The sequence below is a fragment of the Hermetia illucens genome, chromosome 1 (genome assembly GCF_905115235.1).
Source record: "Hermetia illucens chromosome 1, iHerIll2.2.curated.20191125, whole genome shotgun sequence".
NCBI lineage: Eukaryota > Metazoa > Arthropoda > Insecta > Diptera > Stratiomyidae > Hermetia > Hermetia illucens.
In genome coordinates this window covers 57,134,807-57,155,240 of record NC_051849.1, presented here as the reverse complement: position 1 = coordinate 57,155,240, position 20,434 = coordinate 57,134,807, and the positions used below count along the sequence as shown (strand labels likewise).

Here is a 20,434-nt window from a genome sequence, read left to right as displayed (position 1 = left end):
AATTTTTACAATTCAGCATAACTTCTCCGTTACAAACTGCATTGACCAAGGAAATCTACCTTTACATAAAAATATTATTGATATAAAGCGTTTACTGAGCTGAATCCTAGATCCGTTATCCTTTTTTGGCATGTTTACATTTTTCTCAATCATATTTTTTTTAAAAATTCAAAATTCTGTGTTTCATTTTTACATTTACATTTGCCATTTTTTAATATATTTAAATTGATAGAAAGGTAAAGAGGGCAAAACACACAAATAAAGAAAGAGAATGAGGTCATTTTGTTACTCTGCACTGTGTTCCTCGTCGTAGCGCAGCTAGTGGATGGCCCCTTTTTGCCGACTGAGGAGTGATGACGTGTGACTGCCTTGGATGAACCGATTCCTACCGTAGATCAGGTGAGCTGATACTTTTTCCTGGAGTAAAATTCAGTTTCACTTAATTTAAAACAACCGAAGCCAAAGAAGCCGCAATATTCCCATTAATGGTCCTATATGACAAGCAAAAGCGGCCGACTTTGTTAGCCAACTTGAATTAGAAGTTTTTGAGTGCACGGTTGGATGGATACAACCATTTGAAAAGAGGCACATCATTGTTTTTGGTAAAATAACTGAGCAGCAGATGCACCGGAAGGAATCTATATCGATTGGATAATTTAAGAAAAGGATGCAAAGGCAATTAAATTTTCAATACAGATGAAACCGGTTTATTTTTTAGAATAACGCGACAATAAACTTATTCGGCACAAAAATGAAAATGTTATTACTCTTGGATAACTGTCTAACTCACCCGAATGTGTTAAAGCAATAAAACTAGTCTTTCTTCCTCCAAATACTACGGTAGTTCTCCAACCAATGGATCAGGGCGTAATAAAGTCACTAAAAACACATTTTAGGAAACTTCAAACGATGCAACTTTTAAAAGATATCGACGAAAAAGATGTTGCTAGAAATTACATATTCTTCAGGCCATTTTTTTAATTTCGGAAGCTTGGGATCATGCTTCTTCACACACAATAGCCACTTCTTTTGCACATGCAGGATTTAATTTATACGTAACAGAAGACTCTTTTAATGAAAATGATTTACTGCTCTAGCAGAGTCGTCTACAAAACCTTTAGCTCAATGGATCCGTACTTTGGCTGTAGATGACTTGGCAACAAGAATGTTGAAAACATTTTTCAAGTATTGATGACAAACTTGAAACAGTCGAAGATATGGCTGAACATGAAATTTTAGCTTTCACAAATCCAAGTTTGAATTATGTTTGATTCAACGACAAAATGGAAGTGGATGAAACTATCGATTTCCAGCCACCTACTTAAAGGATGCATTTTCAGCTATTCAAACGGTTCAACATTTTTTCACATTTAATGAAGGTTTGAGAGAAGATAAAACAAATTTATTTATATAATTTTAAACATTTGGAAAAAATAATCGAAAGAAACTTAGAAAACAGGAAATCACAAAAACAAACTAAAATGGTGAATTTTTTTTGTTAAAATAAAACTAAAATAATCTTGGTGAGCCATGTTGTTACTCAGAATGTATAATTTTTGTTGTACTCATTTATCTTACTCTTTTCTATCACAAATAAAATGTATTTTTGGAGTATTCACCTGGTCTATGCAGATTTCAAATTGGCGCCCGTTGCCGTCAAGTTTTGATTTTTGATTTCGAAAATCTTTATTGGTCATCGAATGAGAATTTGATTGTTCTTCCTGGTAAAGTTAGTACCATCGAACTATTTAAACACAGAATATTTTCTAGATCATCAATTTGTCGTGTCTTCTTTTTGTATTCAAAAGAAAAATCATTGATTTTCAAATCTATTTGAAATGCTTCCCTATTTTTGCTAATTGCAGAACTTGAACTACTCGTGTCACAATGTCAGATAACAAGAACAAGAAAATAAGGAGATAACCTCTCTTGCGCAATTGCTTGCCCCAGGGAAGTAACTTGCCTGTTTCAAACCAATTTTACATCAAAAGTAAACAACTGCATCGTTAAATTAAGTTCAAAAAGTGTAAAATAGGCCAGCCACAATGTATGGATATCGAGTAGTACGTGCCATTCTCTGTCCTAGTAAGTAGCAGGCGATCTAATCGGAATTGTTCGGAGAGTTAGGTTAACACCTGAAATTTTATCTTTCAAAAATTTCAGCTGTTCAACGGAGCCTCAAGCATTTAATCTACCGCAGAAACTTTGGAACTCAAGTGCTAGCATTTAATCTACGAGCTCCGGCCGTGTCAGTGATTCCATCTCGCAACTATGCCTCCGAGAAAAAAGTTTTCCAACGTACAAAGCCGCATTGCAATGTCGGCACAATTGGACATGTCGATCACGGGAAGACAACTCTGACGGCAGCAATCACAAAGGTTCTGGCCGATAAGGAACTGGCGGAGAGTAAGAAATATAGCGATATTGACAATGCACCGGAAGAGAAGGCTCGTGGTATTACGATTAATGTGGCCCATATTGAATACCAAACTGAGAACAGGCATTACGGACACACCGATTGCCCTGGACATGCTGATTACATTAAGGTAAGTGGAGATTGGTGGTGAGCAAGGAATACATACAGTTAGACGGGCCACTGTGAATTTTAAGTCTTCGTTTTATCGAGTACCTTGCATTGTATCAGATGTTACACTCCCCAATGGATACACATTTTATCTGTTGCGATAACGATTGGTTTCTGTTTACTTATCCGAATTGTTTACTGTTCCGAACATCGCCTTCCCTATAATGTGTTTTTTGGTTTTTGAGATGAAGATGAACGCTCAAATAAGGCAGCCTTTTCTAATAGGTAACAGTCTATACAAACCTCAAATTATGTTTAGGATATACTATTCAGCGGCTCTGTTAGATTGGAAGTACGCGCCGCAACACGAAGCATCTGCTCTTGAGTGTGTCAACGGAACGGGAGAATGCTGCATACCGAGTAATACTACATTCTCAAAGAACGCGGGCGCGCGCGGAAACTTATCACGAACTCCAGCGACCGGAGAAGCGACTTCACAGACGGAAAAGGGAGCCTGGTAGAACCAACAGGTCTGAGAACTCGAAAAGTCCAAGGAGCAATCGCACTAGGCGCGGAAGTTTTACCAACAAGTCATCAGGATGAAGCCTTACACACCTCGGTGCTCATCCTGTCGAGACAAAGAGGGAAATCTGATTTCCGACAGAATGGGCATATTGGAGCAATGGGTTGAGAACTTTGATGAGCTACTGAACAACCAGAACATCGGCGAGTTGGAGGTCCCGCCAACTGAAGACGACGGACAAATACTGCCACCACCAAGTATAGGAGAAACAGTCCGTGCAATTCATCGGCTTAAAAATCATAAGTCGCCAGGAGCCGATGGAATTACAGCCGAATTGGTTAAATACGGAGGCGACCAATTGCATCAGGTGGTTTATCAACTTGTATTCAAGTGTGGGACAGCGAATCAATGCCCGACGACTGGCAAAGAGGCATTATCTGTCTCATACATAAAAAGGGAGATATCACATTTTGCAGCAATTATAGAGGTATCACGTGGCTGAGTACCATCTATAAGATATTCCCCGCTATCTTGCTATGCCGGATAGCGCCATACGCCCAGAACATCATTGACCCATACCAAAGAGGCTTCACTTCAGGCAAATCAGCAATAGATCAGATTTTTCTCTGTGCGGCAAGCGATGGAAAAACTGTTGGAATATGGACAGCAGTTGCACCATCTTCTCATCGACTTTAAAGCCGCTTATGATAGCAAAGCCAGGGTAAAACTGTACACGGCCATGAGAGAATTCGGTATCCCGACGAAATTGATAAGACTGACTAGGCTGACCCTGACCAAAGTGCGAGGCCAGATAAAAGCAGCAGGATCACTCTCAAGACCATTAGACATCAACCACGGTCTACGGCAAGAGGATGTCCTATCATGCGTCCTCTTTAACCTGGCCCTCGAGAAAGTGATCCGTGATGCTGAGGTAAATGCAAGAAGTACGATAATCTTTAAGTGTACCCAAATACTGGCTCATGCTGACGATATCGACATCATGGGAAGAACGCCCCGAGACGTACAAAATGTCTTCATTCAGATCGAGCAGGCGGCGCGAGATCTTGGGCTGCAAATCAATGAAGGCAAGACAAAGTATATGGTGGCAACATCAGCACCAAAAACCCACCAACCAACAACATCACACCGCACTGGTCAAAGGGGAAGAATAAAGATAGGAGAATGCAATTTTGAGACCTTTGATAATTTCTCCTATCTAGAGTCGAAAATCACAACTGATAACAGCTACGATGATGAAATCCGTGCACGGTTGTTGGCAGCCAACAGAGCCTATTTCAGCTTACAAAAACTGTTCCGCCCGAAACCTCTCACCATAGGGTCAAAGCTCTTACTGTACAAGACTATGATCTTGCGAGTAGTTTCTGAGAAGGCCGCCTTAAAGAAATTATCACTTTCAACCCTCCGCACTCCCCATTTTCCAACAAATGTCAAAACTAAGAGCAGCTTCGAAAAGTACTAACCGAGACCTTTAATTTGATACTCCACATTACTATATATGATGAAAAACAATTTTACACCCCCTTTTGTAAGTATGGGGGAATCTCAACGTAGAAGGATAGCAATCACTGCATGGCTGGGGGTCCACAGGTCCAACCTTCTCACCAAATTTCGTGTCAATCGGTATAGCCATTTCTGAGAAAAGTGCCTGTGCCTTGAACCGATTTTAATAAGGTTTTGTTTTGCAAACAAAACCTGGAAAATTATAATTATGAACTATTATTAACTAATCGAGACCTTTCATTTGATACCACAGACTAGCGCACGGTTATTGGTAGCCAATAGAACTTCGTTCAGCTTACAAAAATTGTATCGCTCGTCTGATCTTGTCAGTCTTCAAGTACTTTTCGGGGACTTGTCTTGTTAGCAAAAACAATTCGAACCCTAACCTGCCTTTGACAAAAGAATCCTCCGAAAAATCTTTGGCTCCCTACAAGGGATAGACGGTTCCTTAACCTACATAACGATAAAATTTTTGAGCGATACCACAACCGTTCCATCATCATCAACGTCGCAACAACCGTTATCCGGTCTAGGTCGGCCTTAGTAAGGAACTCCAGACACCACCAATTCGATATCCCTAAAAGCTGTCTGGCGTCCTGACTTGCTCTGCCTAGGCAGGGTCTTCCTCATCTTCTTTTTCTACCATAGATATTGCCGTAATAGACTTTCCAGGCTGGACCATCCTCATCCATACCTATTAGGTGACCCGCCCACCGTAACCTATTGAGCCGAATTTTATCCACAGCCGGACGGTCACCGTATCGCTCATAGATTTATATAGGCTACTGAATCGTCCGTGGCTGCCAACAACCGTGTGCGGATTTCATCGTCGTAGCTGTTATTAGTTGCGATTTTTGTCCCTAGATAGGAGAAATTTTCAACGGTCTCAAAGTTGTTCCGTTTTTAAGCGCGGGAGATTCACCTGTATCTTTCTCCTTCTACGTGGAGGTGGAGATAAGGTTTGGTAGTAGAGCTGTTGGTGTTGGTCGAGCAGGCGTTTTGCAGGTTTTATGCTCCATCGTGGGTACCAATCCCCGTTTCGACCTGGGACTTATACTACCCTTTGACCGCCCCAACCGTTGGGTTGTGAATAAAATTCGGCCCAATAGGCTATGGTAGGCGAGTCATCTAATCCACAAGGGTGAGATGATCCAGCCTGGAAAAGCTATGATAGGCAAAGAAATCGGGGCAGGCTTTGATACATATGGAGCGATGGCGTAAACTGTTAGGTTTATGGAAATGATGGACCTCGACAAAAAACCGGGATTGTTGCACCGTCGATGATGATGATTATGTCATAACATAATCCACTTCTTCATCATTTCCTTTGATATTCTTTCCCGAAGAAGTCATCTTGTTCAAATTAAGCATACAGAATTTCTGCTTCAGCTAGATACGACAGACGATAACTGGAGATTACAAGAGAACAGGCAGTCAACTTTATTGAATGTGGCGCCTACCAATAATGGGTACGATGACTATTATATTCCAACTTCGATTATGATTATATAGACGACAATAAGAGCAAGCACATTCGTTTAATACTTCTTTTGCCAATTCGACGCTGCGGTGTTTTTTTATGACACAACAAAAGCATTTCCAAATTCGAATAGAAAACTTAATTGTTTTAACTTTATAAAGTACACCTCATAAAATTATGTGTAGGGATTTCAGTATGGAAACGCTCATACAGCCATGTAGATTTCGATTAAGGACAGTCGACAATATCGATGGACATTATTGCGGAAACTTACTTAGGGGCGTGTGCATTCTTCGCTTCCCGGTGTGAAACTCATGGTTGATAAAAATCGACCCTTGGGTGGTCCTTTTGCTATTACCATGTAGCATTTTTTCAATCAATTAATTGTTGAATTTTGTATGTGGACTACATTGCGTTACGGGCATTTCGAATCTCGTTATTTCGCGACGTATAATCAGTGTAGCCTGTACATTGTTGGCTTTGAAAGTGTAGCTGCCAAAATAATTACATCAAGCTGCTCTGCACCTTCCTCTGTTTCATGTAAAAGCAAAATATGGAAACAAAAGCAAATACCTCTGTAACACTGAAATGCACAAACTGATTTAGGATATTCTGTTCGCACTAAAAACGTTGAACATTTTTGAGCGAAAAATAAAAGTGATCCCAACTTTCAGAACATGATTACCGGTACCGCACAAATGGATGGAGCTATTCTGGTCGTAGCTGCAACCGATGGTGCTATGCCTCAAACCCGAGAGCATTTACTTTTGGCCAAACAAATCGGTATCGATCACATCGTCGTTTTCATCAACAAAGTCGATGCTGCTGATTCGGAAATGGTTGATCTGGTCGAAATGGAAATCCGGGAACTTTTGACCGAAATGGGTTACGATGGTGATAATGTTCCAATTATCAAAGGTTATATTTCACTTTAAGTACACGGAACGGCCGATTTTATTCGAAACTTTTCGTATTGCAGGTTCTGCACTTTGCGCACTGGAGGGAAAGAATCCAGAAATTGGATCGGAAGCTATCGTCAAGCTTTTAGAAGAGGTTATTGTCACTATATACATTTACATGAATTGATAATGAAGTAAAAACTCAATTTTGCTAGGTCGACAAACATATTCCAACCCCTGTTCGAGATTTGGATAAGCCATTCTTGCTTCCAGTTGAAAATGTGTACAGCATTCCAGGTCGTGGAACTGTCGTGACCGGTCGTTTGGAACGCGGTACAATTAAGAAAGGAAATGAATGCGAGTTTGTCGGTTACAACAAAGTGATGAAATCAACAATTACTGGAATTGAAATGTTCCATCAAATCTTGGAGGAGGCTCAAGCTGGTGACCAATTGGGGGCATTAGTTCGAGGAGTTAAACGTGACGATATCAAACGAGGAATGGTTATGTGCAAGCCGGGAACAGTTAAACCTCTTGATCATGTAAAAAACAAATTCGTTTTCATTGGATAATTTAGTAATTTTAATCTACTGCAGTTTGAAGCCCAAGTTTATATCCTCAGCAAGGAGGAAGGCGGACGTTCTAAACCATTCACCAGCTTCATTCAATTGCAAATGTTTTCGCGAACATGGGATTGTGCAACTGTTGTCAATATTCCTGGAAAGGAAATGGTTATGCCAGGCGAAGATGCTAAGTAATGATTGTTATAAAATTCGCTGCAAGTCATCATTGACTTAAATGATTTCTTTTTTTCAGACTCGTCTTGAAGTTGATTAGACCAATGGTTTTGGAGAAGGGTCAACGATTCACGTTGCGTGATGGTTCCATCACTTTGGGTACTGGTGTTGTGACGAATATTCTTACTCCTCTCTCTGATGCTCAGCGAGCAGAATTAACTGAAGGTAAAAAGGCACGAGAGAAAAAGGCAGCGGGCAAAAATTAGGTGAGGACGATAAAGAGCATATTGTTCGCGAAATTGTTTTGTATTTTAATTGTGTACGTGTACGATTAGTGATTTACATTTAATATATTAATTATAACGGAATTTGTGTTCTTTTATTAAACATGTCCAAAAATCAACGAAATTTAATCGAAGAATTGATCCCTAACTGAGGTTGCAATTTTGGGAGTGATGGGATTCTATTCCAGAGAAATTTAAGTTTAATTTGATTTTACTTAGGAAGGATTATCAGAGAACTCTTTGAATATCAGAATGGTGACTAGTCGTTCGGTCGGTCGAAGGCAGTTAACTTTTTTGAATTCAAAGTGTGGAATGTGCTGAAATGAAGCATGTAAATTATATCAAAAACATTTACTATACCACTAAGCCAAGGGGGTAAATGTTGAGAAAAAAGGAAAAACTTTTAAGCGTGAATATATATTTATAAAGCAAAAGGATCCTGCAGGGACTCATAGATGTCTCAAATGGGAAAGGGGTGGCGCAGTGTTAATCATAAAATGAAATTCTTTACTCAAAAGCAGAAGGGGATACTTTTTATTCGATCCAAAACTGTTCTTCGAAGAAGAGCTTGATAAGGTCATCAGACAAATTCGTCTACTTCTAGACAAGTAATGCTTACTGTAAAGTTTCCACCTTTTTAGCAAAGAAAATGCCAGTAGAGAAGGGTGAAATTCCATCAGTAATTTCAACACAAAATACCTTCCAAGTTTTATAATGAAAAAAGTGAAGCGATGGCGGCTTTACGGTTTCTTACCAGGGCAGAGGCAAATCGTCAGACGCTGCCTCACCTCTGCCCTAGGAGCAGCGTGACCGTAGCGGCTCGCAGATGTTGAGTGCTCCTTTAATTCGTAGAACACGACATGACTACGAATTATATTGAGCGCAAATCCGCCTTATTGACCAGAGCTTGGCCAGAGCTGAAATATTCGTTTTAGGAATGATGGGGTCCTAAGTCCGCATCAATATATATAATGAATTTGGATACTAATCCTATAATCCAGAATGCAGTGTCGACGGATGCTTTCAACACTTATTGAGAACAGTTCGAGAAAAAAATGCCTTAGTTCCAAGGTTCACACGCCAGAGCAGTTACATGCCGGAAACAACCTAAAGACAAAACTATCTACTATGGTGAACCTGATAAACATTCGGGCTAATATAATGAAATCACCTGGACTAAATGGCATTTTCCCGGGACTACTCCAGAGAGGACTAGAAATCATCTTAGGATCTCTCTTAACAGTGGAAAGGGTGAACCGAAACTGCCCTGTATCAGCTGACTGATGTAGTACGAGAAACAAAGTAAATAGCGTTCTGTGCGTTTTTGGACATCAAATAGAGTTCAATAATGCATCGTACACAGCAATACAAGATGCCCTGATCCGCAAGAGGGTGGGAAACACCTTGGCTTTGTGGAGGGGCAAAATAGAAGTACCGACTAACAAACTGTGGAATAGAAGTACAAGGTTACGCTGATGACATTGTCTTAATTTGTAAGGGAAAATATGAGGGTACCCTTTGTGACAAAATCCAAACTGGACTACGAATCACTAATAACTGGTGCAAGAAGGCGGGGCTGCGCATAAATCCAGAAAATGCTACGCTGGATGTACACTGCAATAGTAAGGCCAATGGTTACCTATGGGGTGGTAATTTGGGCAGACAGAACTGAACTCAACATTTAAATAGTTACACGAACTTCAAAGCCTTGCTTGCGCGTGTATCAGTGAGGCAATGAGAACTTGCGTAACGGCATCCCTAGAGGTCCTTTTCGGATTGACCCCTCTTGATCTGCACATAGAGATGCAGGGAAGGAGGGCGATCTGTAGAATGTCCGACAGTACCAGTAAGGCGGGGAGCTGCCTAAATCGATAGAAGATTGATATTCTTTTCAGGAGGTATTTCGAATTACTGATACCAAGGGTTAACGTGACAATGAGGTTTCATTTCGATTGGGAGTTTGAAATACTTTTAGCAACAAGTCAAACTAGGAGAGCATGGCATCGGCATACGGCTCAGACCAGCAACTGATTACTTGGTACACTCACGGATCCTTTATAGCAGAGGGAACAGGCGCCGGGTTCATTGGTCATTCGAAAACATACTTCGGAGCAATAGCTAAGAATACCAGCATATTCTAGGTGGAAATATACGGCATAGATACCAGGTTGTTCAATAAGTTTTGCAGTTCGATAAGAAAAACACAATTTTATAGTTTGAAATACACTTTGTTATTCAGAATAGTCTCCGTAAACATCAATACACTTGTTCCAGCGAGATTCCAATTTATGAATTGCATCCCTGAAGTGAGAACCTGGAAGGGCTGAAAAATAAGCTTTCACAGCTGTTATGACCTCACCATTTGATGAAAAACGCTTTCAACGCATGAGTTTTTTTTTAGGCCTGGACAACTCCAATAATTCGAGCTTGAATTTATGGATTTTAGCCATGGTCAAAATGCTCTTGCGACACACTACATTGTCCTGGTGAAAAAGAATTTTTTTTCTTCTGCAAACCTAGCTTTTTTCACGAATTTTTTCCTTTAGCTGGCTTAAAAGGTAAGAACAATACTCAGAATTTATTGTTTTATCAGTTTGCAAGTAATTCGCAAATAAAATTCCTTTCGCATCCAAAAAAAAAGACGCTAGCACCTTTTTAACCGATTTTTGGACATGAACTCGTTTCGGAGCCGAAGAACCAAGTTCATTCCACTCTTTGTATCTTGTTTTGATTCAGGATCATGGTGATATACCCAAGTCTCATCCATAGTCATGAATCGACCCATAAAATCCACATCATCCTTTCGAAAACGCTCTAAATATTTCTGACAAAATTGCATTCGAATGTGTTTTTGTTCCATTGTTAACGAATCCGGCACCTTTTGAGCACACAGCTTTCTGAAACCCAATACTTCAGTCAAAATATTGCTTACACTGCCCAATGAGATGCCTAGGGCTTCTGGTAAATTTCTTTCAGTCACTCGACGATACGTGAATCGTCTTCAAGGCTCGTACTCGACTTTTTCCATTGTAAAGAATACCGTGACATGTTGGTGCTAAATGGCTTGTAAACAAAGAATGATTTGACGGATTGAAATGAAACTTTATAAAGAGTGTACCAACATAACAAAAAAAAGCTGGTGGTAACGCCCTCTCTTATCGAACCGCAAAACTTATTGAAGGACCTAGTAGATGTATGACTATTAGGACACTTATGTCCTACCAGATGAATTACAAACTAGTATGAGAATCCTTAACAAACTGAACACGTTCTTCTCGCTCAATAAGGCCTGGATACTTTGGGTTCCATGCCACATTGGGTTTCAAAGCAAGGGACGAGGACAAGTTGGCCAGTAAAGGAGCAGGGATGCAGCTATATGAGCCAGAGCCGTTCTATGGGGTCATAGCTACTGCGTTAAAAGACGAAGAAACGGCTGAGGGGACTGCACTGCGCGAACTTACTTGGAATGAAATATTCCAGGCTGCCCATGGAGGGATACGAACTCAAGCGCTCAAAATATTGTGTAAACCTCGCCAAAGACAGCCTCCGAACCATCGTGCAAATTCTCACTGGTCACTTCAAGTTGTTCTAAATGGTAATTATTTAATGTCACGTTTTGTCTAATTGGGGTCTTTCTTCTGGTTTGTGTCATGACATTGAATTTCTCTACGTTTATTTTCACACCACCTTGCTTCGCTGCTTCATCGAGCTTCATTTTCTTTCGATAGTGTCAGGATATTTATATTAACTACATGGGCCACTATCTGGGACAGTAGCGTACTAGTAAAATCAACTGGCATCTTTCGTATCTTTCGCAAAGATGTTAAATGATATTGGAGCCAGTGGATTGCCTAGCTTGAATCTGTAATCTACGCCGATGTATCTCGTTAGTTGGCTTTGTACCTTTACTTGAGCATTAGACTGACTCATTTTCGATGAGTCTAATCAGTTTTGCTGATACAGTATCGAGCGTCGTATGCCCGCTTGAAGTCAACGAAAATTTACTGTACATCAACGTTATATTCCCATCTCTTCTCTGTTGGAATCTTCCTTGACCAACAATATTTTTTGAGAAGGGTTCGAGCTTTCTTTCGATTATTTTTAACAACAATATGTAACATGTGTACAATAAATATACCTCTCCAGAGTTTTCACAACAAAGTTTCCCACCGTTTTTTATAAAAAAGGCAAATGACACTTTTGCGGCAGTGCTTCGGTATAGTTTCGTAAAACCAAATAGTGTTTATAAGCTCATGTAGCTTGGTGGTCATCTCCACATTTTTTGTCTTTAGTAGCTCCGTAGGTATTCCATCCACACTAGGTGCTTTGTTATTATGTTATTTTTAAGTGCGTCTTGACTTCTTCGAGTGTATGTGGCTTTGGGGTGGAATCCCGTTGCCATCCTTTTCGCCAAATTGGAGGCAAATCTTAAATTATGCTGTTGGTTTAACGTGAATACTCGCCATGTCGGCCTAACCAAACGGTCTTCCTAAGCAATTATGTGACCACAATCAGAGCCTCGCAGTGACAAGCCTAACTGAGTGCAGGGTCAGCATTCATACTAGTGGATGCAAGACCTACCTAAACCTTCTCAGCTCAGGAGTACGGCACTCGAATTGTACAGCGCAACTCCATGCTGAAAAACCACTTCTAGCGGCCGAGATGGTATTGCGTTTTAATCCCTTAACTAAGATGAAGTTGGCAGTCAAAGAGTAGTGTATTTCCCGGGGCGAAACGAGACAGTAGAATAAACCCTCGAAGCCCCAGGTATGGTATGATATCAAAATCATACTTGGAGATTTTAACAGCGAAATAGGGCCTCAGCACAGCATCCATACGATACACTAACGTGGTCAAGATCTAATATTCGATGCCAACGGTGCTCGAAAGTTACTTTCTTTTAGATTTGACCGAAATGTAGATCTGCAGCATGAATGATATGGAAAATTCATTTAGATATATAATAAGTAGGCATCGATTTTTTATTAGCGTTTTATCATCATCATCAACGGTGCAACAACCGGTATCCGGTCTAGGCCTGCCTTAATAAGGAAATTAGCGTTTTATACTAAATATAATCAATAAAATAATCAAATTACAGAATAAAATACTTAACATGAAACAACAATTTCCTTATCAAATCAAAAAACCATTTAAAATTATTTATACGTTTATTCTTTCGTGTACAAACGTACATTCAATACTCGTCAACGCACAGCCGTCAGGGTGGTGTAAGTAGAAAAAACATGGTCTTCTTTTAAATTTAACAATTTTTGTCATTTCTTCTTTCCTCCTTGGATATCGCAGCTTTACTTTGTCGCCCAAAACTTCAAATATCTCATGTTTGTTCTTAATCAATGTTTTCAAACCTCCACATTCAGATTTTATATTTTTCAGATCATCTTTTGAAAGAAAAGACGCCAATTCTTGCAAAGTCACTGATCTTCCACTTCGCCATTTTTCCACTCGCTCGTTATGACCGTCATCCCTCAATATGTATTGGAAAATATTCATAACAATATTGTCAATGATATTTTTATCAATTTTTGTACAGTTTCGAACAGCCTCCTCTTTCTCCCGCAATTTTAAATCACCACAGTTTGTTTTTTGTATTTCAGACTTTACAAAACTGTCGATTTCTTGACATATATTTTGGTATTCTTCCTCAAGGTAGGATCTTGCACTACCTATAATAGCCACGCGTTTTGTGCTGGGAATTTTCAACCTATCACTGTCCGTTTTGAACTGGCATTTGGCAGATATCTCTTGTACATAATTGAGAAAATCGTTGTATACGCTTTCATTCGCACAACGACGCTGAAATTTCTTTCCAGAAAATTCATAGGCACAACAAGGGAGAAGGAAATATTTCGTTTTGTAAGAACTCATCGCAGTAATGACCGGTATCCAGGGTGAGAGTTCATCTGAATGATTACCAATAATCCAATCAACATCTTTGTAGGCGTTGTAATCGTTTGGAATAATAGTGTGTTCCTGAAATATAAATTTTATAAAAATTTGAGCTTTAAGAAAAATGCCGATAAGTACTTTCAGTTTGGTGGTTTCTGGATAAATATCCCAAATTTTTCGCTTCCGAATGTCAACTCCGTATCCATGATATCCTTCCGAATTCAAAATGTGGACCAGTAGACCGTTTCCGCAACCCATGTCAATAAAATTGTTTGGCACATCACCAAGCTTCCTCCAAAGTAGAATTAAATATGTTGCAATAGCCACGTCTTCGTATACAAATTTGAGAGGGTCGGTTGTCTCGGTCCAACGCTAAAATATGTATGAAGAGTTGAAAAGACAATTTCAACTTATTTCCGTGATTTACTATATTGATTTTTGAAAATTAATAATAATATTGACGGAGGTATGATGGAAGTAAATATAGATCAACAAATAAATCAGATCCTATCCACATAAAATGCTGTTTAATATCCTTCCAGCTTTTTATGATCACCAAATCGAAGCACGATGGCCGAGTTAGTGATGAAGCAACTTTTGATCTCGTTGCTCTGGGCGCATCTTTATGGTGTAGGCTTATCGCTTCCGCAGCATTGAATGTGACGATAATAAAAGTGAAGCAGGGTTCCATTGCAAATCAAATAGAAAAATAATAACCATCTTAAAAAGAGACTGCGCGGATACTCCTCTACAAAAGACATATGGTACAAACGGATGAAAAGCCCAGAAAAAAACGATGATGATACTAGTTATGTACTTGTGAACATTAGAACTAATTTTTAAATTGAGGAAAATGACAAATACTTACATCGACTAGGTCCTTCCCGTATTTCTCCTTCAATGCTGCATACAGGTTTGTATAATCTTCAATATCTACCAAACCGAGAGATTTATTGCTTTTAGTTTTTCCATCTTTGTTTCCAGATCGTGCCCACTTTAACAGCTTCGGTTGCAGAACGAATTTTATCCAATTTAGCATCTTTTCTTTCTCATTGCAAGGTTCGGTCACATCAACGTGAAGTTCTCCATTTTGTAAAGATACACTAAATCTGAATTTTGAATCGGAGTTATCGGGAGCATCCAAGGGAATGCAATGGAAATTAGCATGCGTTAAATCTGCGAATGAATAAACTTTGTTATTAGGAGGAGATAATTAAAGGTTGATATCATAAAATAATCATGAAAAAACATTTTGCATTTTAAAGATGTGATGAATTGACTGCTAACACACCACAATACACAAATGACTCTAGTTGCAGCAGCGACACATCGGCACACAATGCAATCTGACCATTGATTTGAAAAAGTATTCTCGGAGTTGCTGCAGATATATAGAGCCTGAGAATACCTGGTCTATGCAAAGGATCCATTTCTGAGGATTCTATGCATGCTTTTTGGAATTGAGACTTCAGTTTCGCCGAGTACTGAAACAGTTACCTGCAATGTGGCGCGGTGTTGTTGATGCCGCCGCCTCCGTCTCCATTTACTCTTGGTCACAAGTTCCTGCGATGGCCTCAAGTCGAATACGCTCCTTGATGATGGCCGAGATGGTGTCCCAGCGAGTAAAAATGGGCGCGAATTGAGAAGCAAGAGAAGAAAAACGCTCAGTCTAAACTTCGTAAGCAAGGGAAAAGACTCAAGGATATAATTTCGTTACGAAAACGAGCGAGGAAGGACAAAAAGACTTTTAGTGATAGCCAATGAAAAGAAAAGGCGCAGTTGATACCACAACAAGCTTGTCTATGTTTATAGAAGCTGACCTATCAAGAAGACAATACGAAATGATAAGAAGCTACAACCCAGACATGCATCCTTTCTACAGTCAAATACAGCAAGCTAAACCGGAGTATTACCCTGACAAGGAGCCTTTCTTATTACAAAAACTGTAGCCGAACTTAAGCTTCAGAGTTTAATGGATCACATAGCTTCCCGACTGCTGGAAGAGCTTAAAGAAATAATGGAAACACTTCAAGAAGAAGAAAGCAGTTCCTTGATGCTCATGTGCAAGTGGGGATGTGATGACCCACAACAACGGAATACAAACAAAAATTCCAGAAAGATTTTTATTCAGATGTCAACTTGTTTCAAAGTTCTTTTGTACACCTCCGTCTGATTTAATAATATAATTTTGTAGCAGAATCCTCATCCCCGCGTAATCGCTGCCCAATCAGACTCAAATTTATCAAGGAGACTTCGGATGTCACTAAAGTAAATTGTACCAATTGGCCCTCCAGGTTGGGGTTGGGTAGGGCTGACAACCCTACACGGGAAACCGAAGTTACAAAGCCACAACAGGAGCCTCAGACTGGACGGATAAGACAACGACGAACCCGGCAACGACAAAGGAATAACGATTTGCGTATTTTCTCATGGAACGTGCGCTCCCTGTACAGAGATGGAGCTGCCAAGCAGCTAGCCCATACCCTGTCCCAATATAGGGCTGATGTAACAGCGTGTCCGGATAGCTGAGTGGTTAGAGCGCAAGACTGTATGGATCCCAATCCCCCCCAATCCCAATCCCCGACAATGCTAAGGGAGCCATGGTGGCTGCCATCCCTATTCCCTTCCTTCTACGTACTCACGACATATGGCTGTCTGCTCCTAATACCATTTGCACTGAATGGAACGATGATTTCAAAATGATCCCCTTAGACAAAGGTAAATTCTTCTTCCGAGGCTTCCCCAATATTCCCAATAAATCTTGATTTGAAGATATCTCCCTAAGCCCGGAGGATGTAAAGACTCTCAATAAATTAGCTACATTTTTTTCCTTCTGCAAAGCCTTCCTTCCTAAAATTGGCGACCTCGCCAGCCTTCGATAGACCATATCATATTTCAGTGTGAATGGAGTAAGCTGTATAGTTCTATACTGGATCTCCTTGCAGCGGGTGATCGGTCCCTTTGATTAGACCTGACCAGTTTTATAAGAGAGGCTGGAATCAGACTCTAGCTTCGATCTCCTTCTTCACTTTTCATTTTCGCTCATTCATCATCGACAACATATTGTAACCGCTGGCATAGTAGGGAATAGCCTAGTCGGGTCGGTGTGATCTCGCCTTTTATAAGCCTGCCATCCATGCTCAGTCGGTCTGTCAATTACGCCTGAAGAGTCCGCACTTGACCGGAACGTGGATATGATGCAGTTGGTCTGTCAGCTTTGATGTTCAGGCAGCCGGCGATTGAAATGATTGAATGAAAAATGATTCGGCCAACCCGCCAGATATGTTTCTTTAGGTTGTGAGCAAGAATTTTATGGCATTTTTATCGCTGGTGAACATTTTTGATAAATGCTTACGTACAAAAATATCTCAAATTCTCGTCTCAAGACCTTTTGCGTCCAGCGTTGAACTAATATATTGCGGCTTATCGGTACGTGCACTCAATTCAATGGCGGCCGGATACATTGTTTGCTCTTCCGGTGGAACTGAGAGTGGATGGCGGGCTTTTCCCACATTAAAATGCCGTTTAGTTTTTTTCCTCAGATGAACAAAACGCCCTCCAGCGTGGCAGCAGAAAAACACCTTTTTTTGGAGATGGGTGCATAAATTGACACGTATTCCGAAAACTATAATAGCTACGATATCAAGCTGAAAAATTTGTCACATATACTACAGATATCAATATATGGTGAAAAGATCACGTTTCTATCCTTATCCAGTCCTCCAAAATATTTTTTCGAAAAAAGGCAAAAAAAAAACGGCCTTCACACGGGATGACCCCCTTAAGTCAATGTGTCCAGTTAATAAAATGTTATTTTACCGGGCAACGTTGTCTTTTCGATGACCTCTTCTGGTAATGTTTCTAGTAGCACCAATTTGTTGCCATTTCCCATTTCAAATAGGTTGAATTTTGTTTGATTTTGATGACACCAAAAACCAGAATCAAGGAGAACTGTTTAAATTATTAAACAGATTGCATCTTCAAGCTATAGGCCTCCTGCAATCTTGATAGTGCTCGGTATACATACATGTGAGTACATAAAGATATAAGAATTTACCTATTATTTGGGCGATCCGGCTGGCTGGCCTGGTATTCTGTTTGTAGAATAATTTTGAAACTAATACGTATCGCCGGCAACTCTCAGAACCAGCACCTTTCAACACTTCGAAAAGTGAATCCTCTGAACTTGTTTGGAAATCAACTCCGCAAGCGGCAAGAACTTTAGGAAACTCATCCACATCCTTTTGAGCAGGGAAATTGTTTATGTCGATACCGCTTTCCTTTATCGCGTATACACTCAAACATTTCACTCCCGAAAGCTTCTTATTCACAGCATGATAATTCCTTATTAAAATAGAAATTGCCAGCCTCCACTCTTCCTCAGAAATCTTACAATTCGTGCCACTTTCGCACATTTTCCGACAACACTCAACCCAGAAGCACCAAAACAAATGGCTGTCAGAATCGCGTCAGCTGTGCGTGCTACGTGACAGCAACCAGCCAAGTCTTGCGCAACCTCTTGCTTCCCTATATTCTTGCTAGCTTCGAGTCTACCTAGATAGTCTCTAGCTTCTAGGTTTGCTGGGTACAACAAGTGACAAGTGGGTTTTTTGTTTGTATGTGGCAAAAACAAGAAAAATTTCGGGGAGAACTCAAGAACGTAAATGATTAGACCCAGTGACCTCACAGCCGCCGCGATATAAAACGATGTGAATTATGGAATCGTCTAAGTATTCAAAGATGTGCCTTTGTCGGTGCCTTGCGGTGTTTCTTTTGGCTCCATCGCTCGTCTATTCAGGTAAAAATTCACCTTCGTTCAAGTTCGTTTTTTTTATTTTTGCGTTTTGTCTCTGCAGCGGAATGGACAGGCAAGTGGTTCCCGGAAAACCCCAAGTTGAGGTTGGCAACTGTCGATATTGCTAACGTGACAACAACACCAAACATCACCGCAACAACGGCTTCTACTGCTCCTACGGTTCCTACTACCCCTACGAATCCTACTACTCCTACGAATCCTACAACTCCTACTACGCCCACGCCTCCTACTATTCCCACCACTTCTGCTGCTCCTCCAACTCCGTCGACTGACAACGTTCTTGATCTGGACAATATTGATCATTGGACAGGGAAGTGGTTCCCAGGCGAGCCAGGAAGTAGAGCAACGACTCCTATGCCGTCATCCGTCCCTTCTTCGAAACCAACAATGGGACTACCGGATGCAGAATGTGATAACGGGAAGGTGAATTCCAATCCAGAAAATCGTTTAAAAACCAACTTAAAGGGTTTGATTGCAGGACAATTTAGCGATCGACTTCGATCCAATGAATCTGACCGATAGCGTTATTTACGTATGTCTAGGGAAGAAACACCTCTACAACCCAAACATGACGGTAGAGCCGATCCTCAGGGAACATGATATATCGCCTGCCTACAGGGTAAATATAGGTTCAGGTTGCTATCTTCTGAATAACAATACAATCTACTCTAGCCCCTTCACAAATGCATGGAGACTAAGATAACATACGAGCCCGGAATCCCCACATTGTAAGACCTTTTATTAGAGACCAATAAAAATTCGTTAACTCACGCTTCCACTTTCCAGTGGGACTCATCGGCCACTCTGGGCAAAATACGGCATATACAAGTATGTGCCGCCACAGCGGTGGCTCCATAACGTCGAGCACGGTGCAATCGTAATGCTTTATCATCCGTGCGCGAATTTCAATCAAGTGGAGCAATTAAAAATGCTCGTTAAAAATTGCCTGTATCGTCACATCATAACGCCAAGTAGTGGACTGTTAACGCCAGAGCGCCCTTTGGCGTTGGTAGCGTGGGGGAAAAGCTTGGAAATGTCTGTAGTCGTTCCGGAGATTGTGATAAGGTTCATAAAAGAAAATGCCCTCCGCGGGCCGGAGAAAACAGCGACGAACGGCCAATATGAAAAGCTGCTTATCAACCACGCAGATGTTGTGTCGACAATAGACGACAGTGTTCTATGCCCGAATCATCCTAACGTAGTTTAAGGACGAAAGTCGAAATCATGGCGTGAGTGTTGTGGACGATTGTAAGTTGAAACTAGGCTAATCAATTATTTTTATATGCGAAGCTTTATAAAGACATTAACAGAGGAAAATAAACGAATTAACATAATAATTTCCTCTTTGCTCTCTATGGAACTGAACCTTTCCCTGGACTGAGTCACGAAAGAAGTGTTGGGGCAAATGTTAAGACCACAGTATGCGCAGCTCTGATAACATAATTAGAAAGAAACATTAAGCATGTCACCATCTGATAAACACAGAAATGATACAATAATACATATATGGAGGTGTTTACACAAGTATCAAATGGAATTACTAAAAATATTTTTGCAGCGCTCTTGGTAGTACTTGAAGACGCGCAGAAATCTTGTAAAGTTCCAAATGTTCATTGTATGCGTTTATTACTTAATTTTCATAAGAACATTGACCTGAAGCGTTCCCGCTTCGCAGTCTTGCTTAGGGTTTTGACCGTCTTAAGTTATTTTGATCTGTTCCCAATGATTTACAATTGCACT

General features: G+C 40.4%; 3 protein-coding genes and 1 long non-coding RNA gene across 6 annotated transcripts; 3 read left to right on the top strand and 1 right to left on the bottom strand.

Annotated features, from left to right (window-relative positions):
* The first annotated feature begins 1,903 nt into the window (after nt 1-1,903).
* Nucleotides 1,904-8,052, top strand: LOC119646515 (elongation factor Tu-like). Its single transcript, XM_038046971.1, has 7 exons — nt 1,904-2,085; nt 2,164-2,546; nt 6,723-6,966; nt 7,028-7,101; nt 7,163-7,489; nt 7,544-7,701; nt 7,764-8,052. The coding sequence occupies exons 1-7, from the start codon at nt 2,046-2,048 to the stop codon at nt 7,948-7,950; spliced, it is 1,413 nt and encodes a 470-aa protein (XP_037902899.1). The 5' UTR covers nt 1,904-2,045; the 3' UTR covers nt 7,951-8,052.
* Nucleotides 8,053-11,908: 3,856 nt separating this feature from the next.
* On the top strand, nt 11,909-15,003 carry LOC119657340. The gene is made up of 3 exons (XR_005250126.1): nt 11,909-12,267; nt 14,421-14,791; nt 14,863-15,003. It is a non-coding gene; the product is annotated as an uncharacterized LOC119657340 (long non-coding RNA).
* Nucleotides 13,121-18,353, bottom strand: LOC119657312 (probable tRNA (uracil-O(2)-)-methyltransferase). Of its 3 annotated transcripts, XM_038064182.1 has the most exons (5): nt 17,936-18,075; nt 17,698-17,881; nt 14,747-15,054; nt 14,017-14,250; nt 13,121-13,962 (listed from the first exon to the last, which is right to left on the bottom strand). In XM_038064182.1, exons 2-5 carry the CDS (start codon nt 17,768-17,770, stop codon nt 13,132-13,134), a joined length of 1,446 nt encoding a protein of 481 aa, XP_037920110.1. In that variant the 5' UTR covers nt 17,771-17,881; nt 17,936-18,075; the 3' UTR covers nt 13,121-13,131. The 3 variants fall into 3 exon arrangements, with proteins under 3 accessions (XP_037920110.1, XP_037920102.1, XP_037920119.1); XM_038064174.1 differs by lacking the exon at nt 17,698-17,881 and having other exon boundaries at nt 17,936-18,353; XM_038064191.1 differs by lacking the exons at nt 17,698-17,881; nt 17,936-18,075 and adding an exon at nt 15,376-16,014.
* A 181-nt stretch (nt 18,354-18,534) lies between these two features.
* LOC119657331 lies at nt 18,535-20,031 on the top strand. Its single transcript, XM_038064205.1, has 5 exons — nt 18,535-18,676; nt 18,735-19,117; nt 19,173-19,313; nt 19,367-19,422; nt 19,481-20,031. Exons 1-5 carry the CDS (start codon nt 18,595-18,597, stop codon nt 19,899-19,901), a joined length of 1,083 nt encoding a protein of 360 aa, XP_037920133.1. The 5' UTR covers nt 18,535-18,594; the 3' UTR covers nt 19,902-20,031.
* Nucleotides 20,032-20,434: the final 403 nt, after the last annotated feature.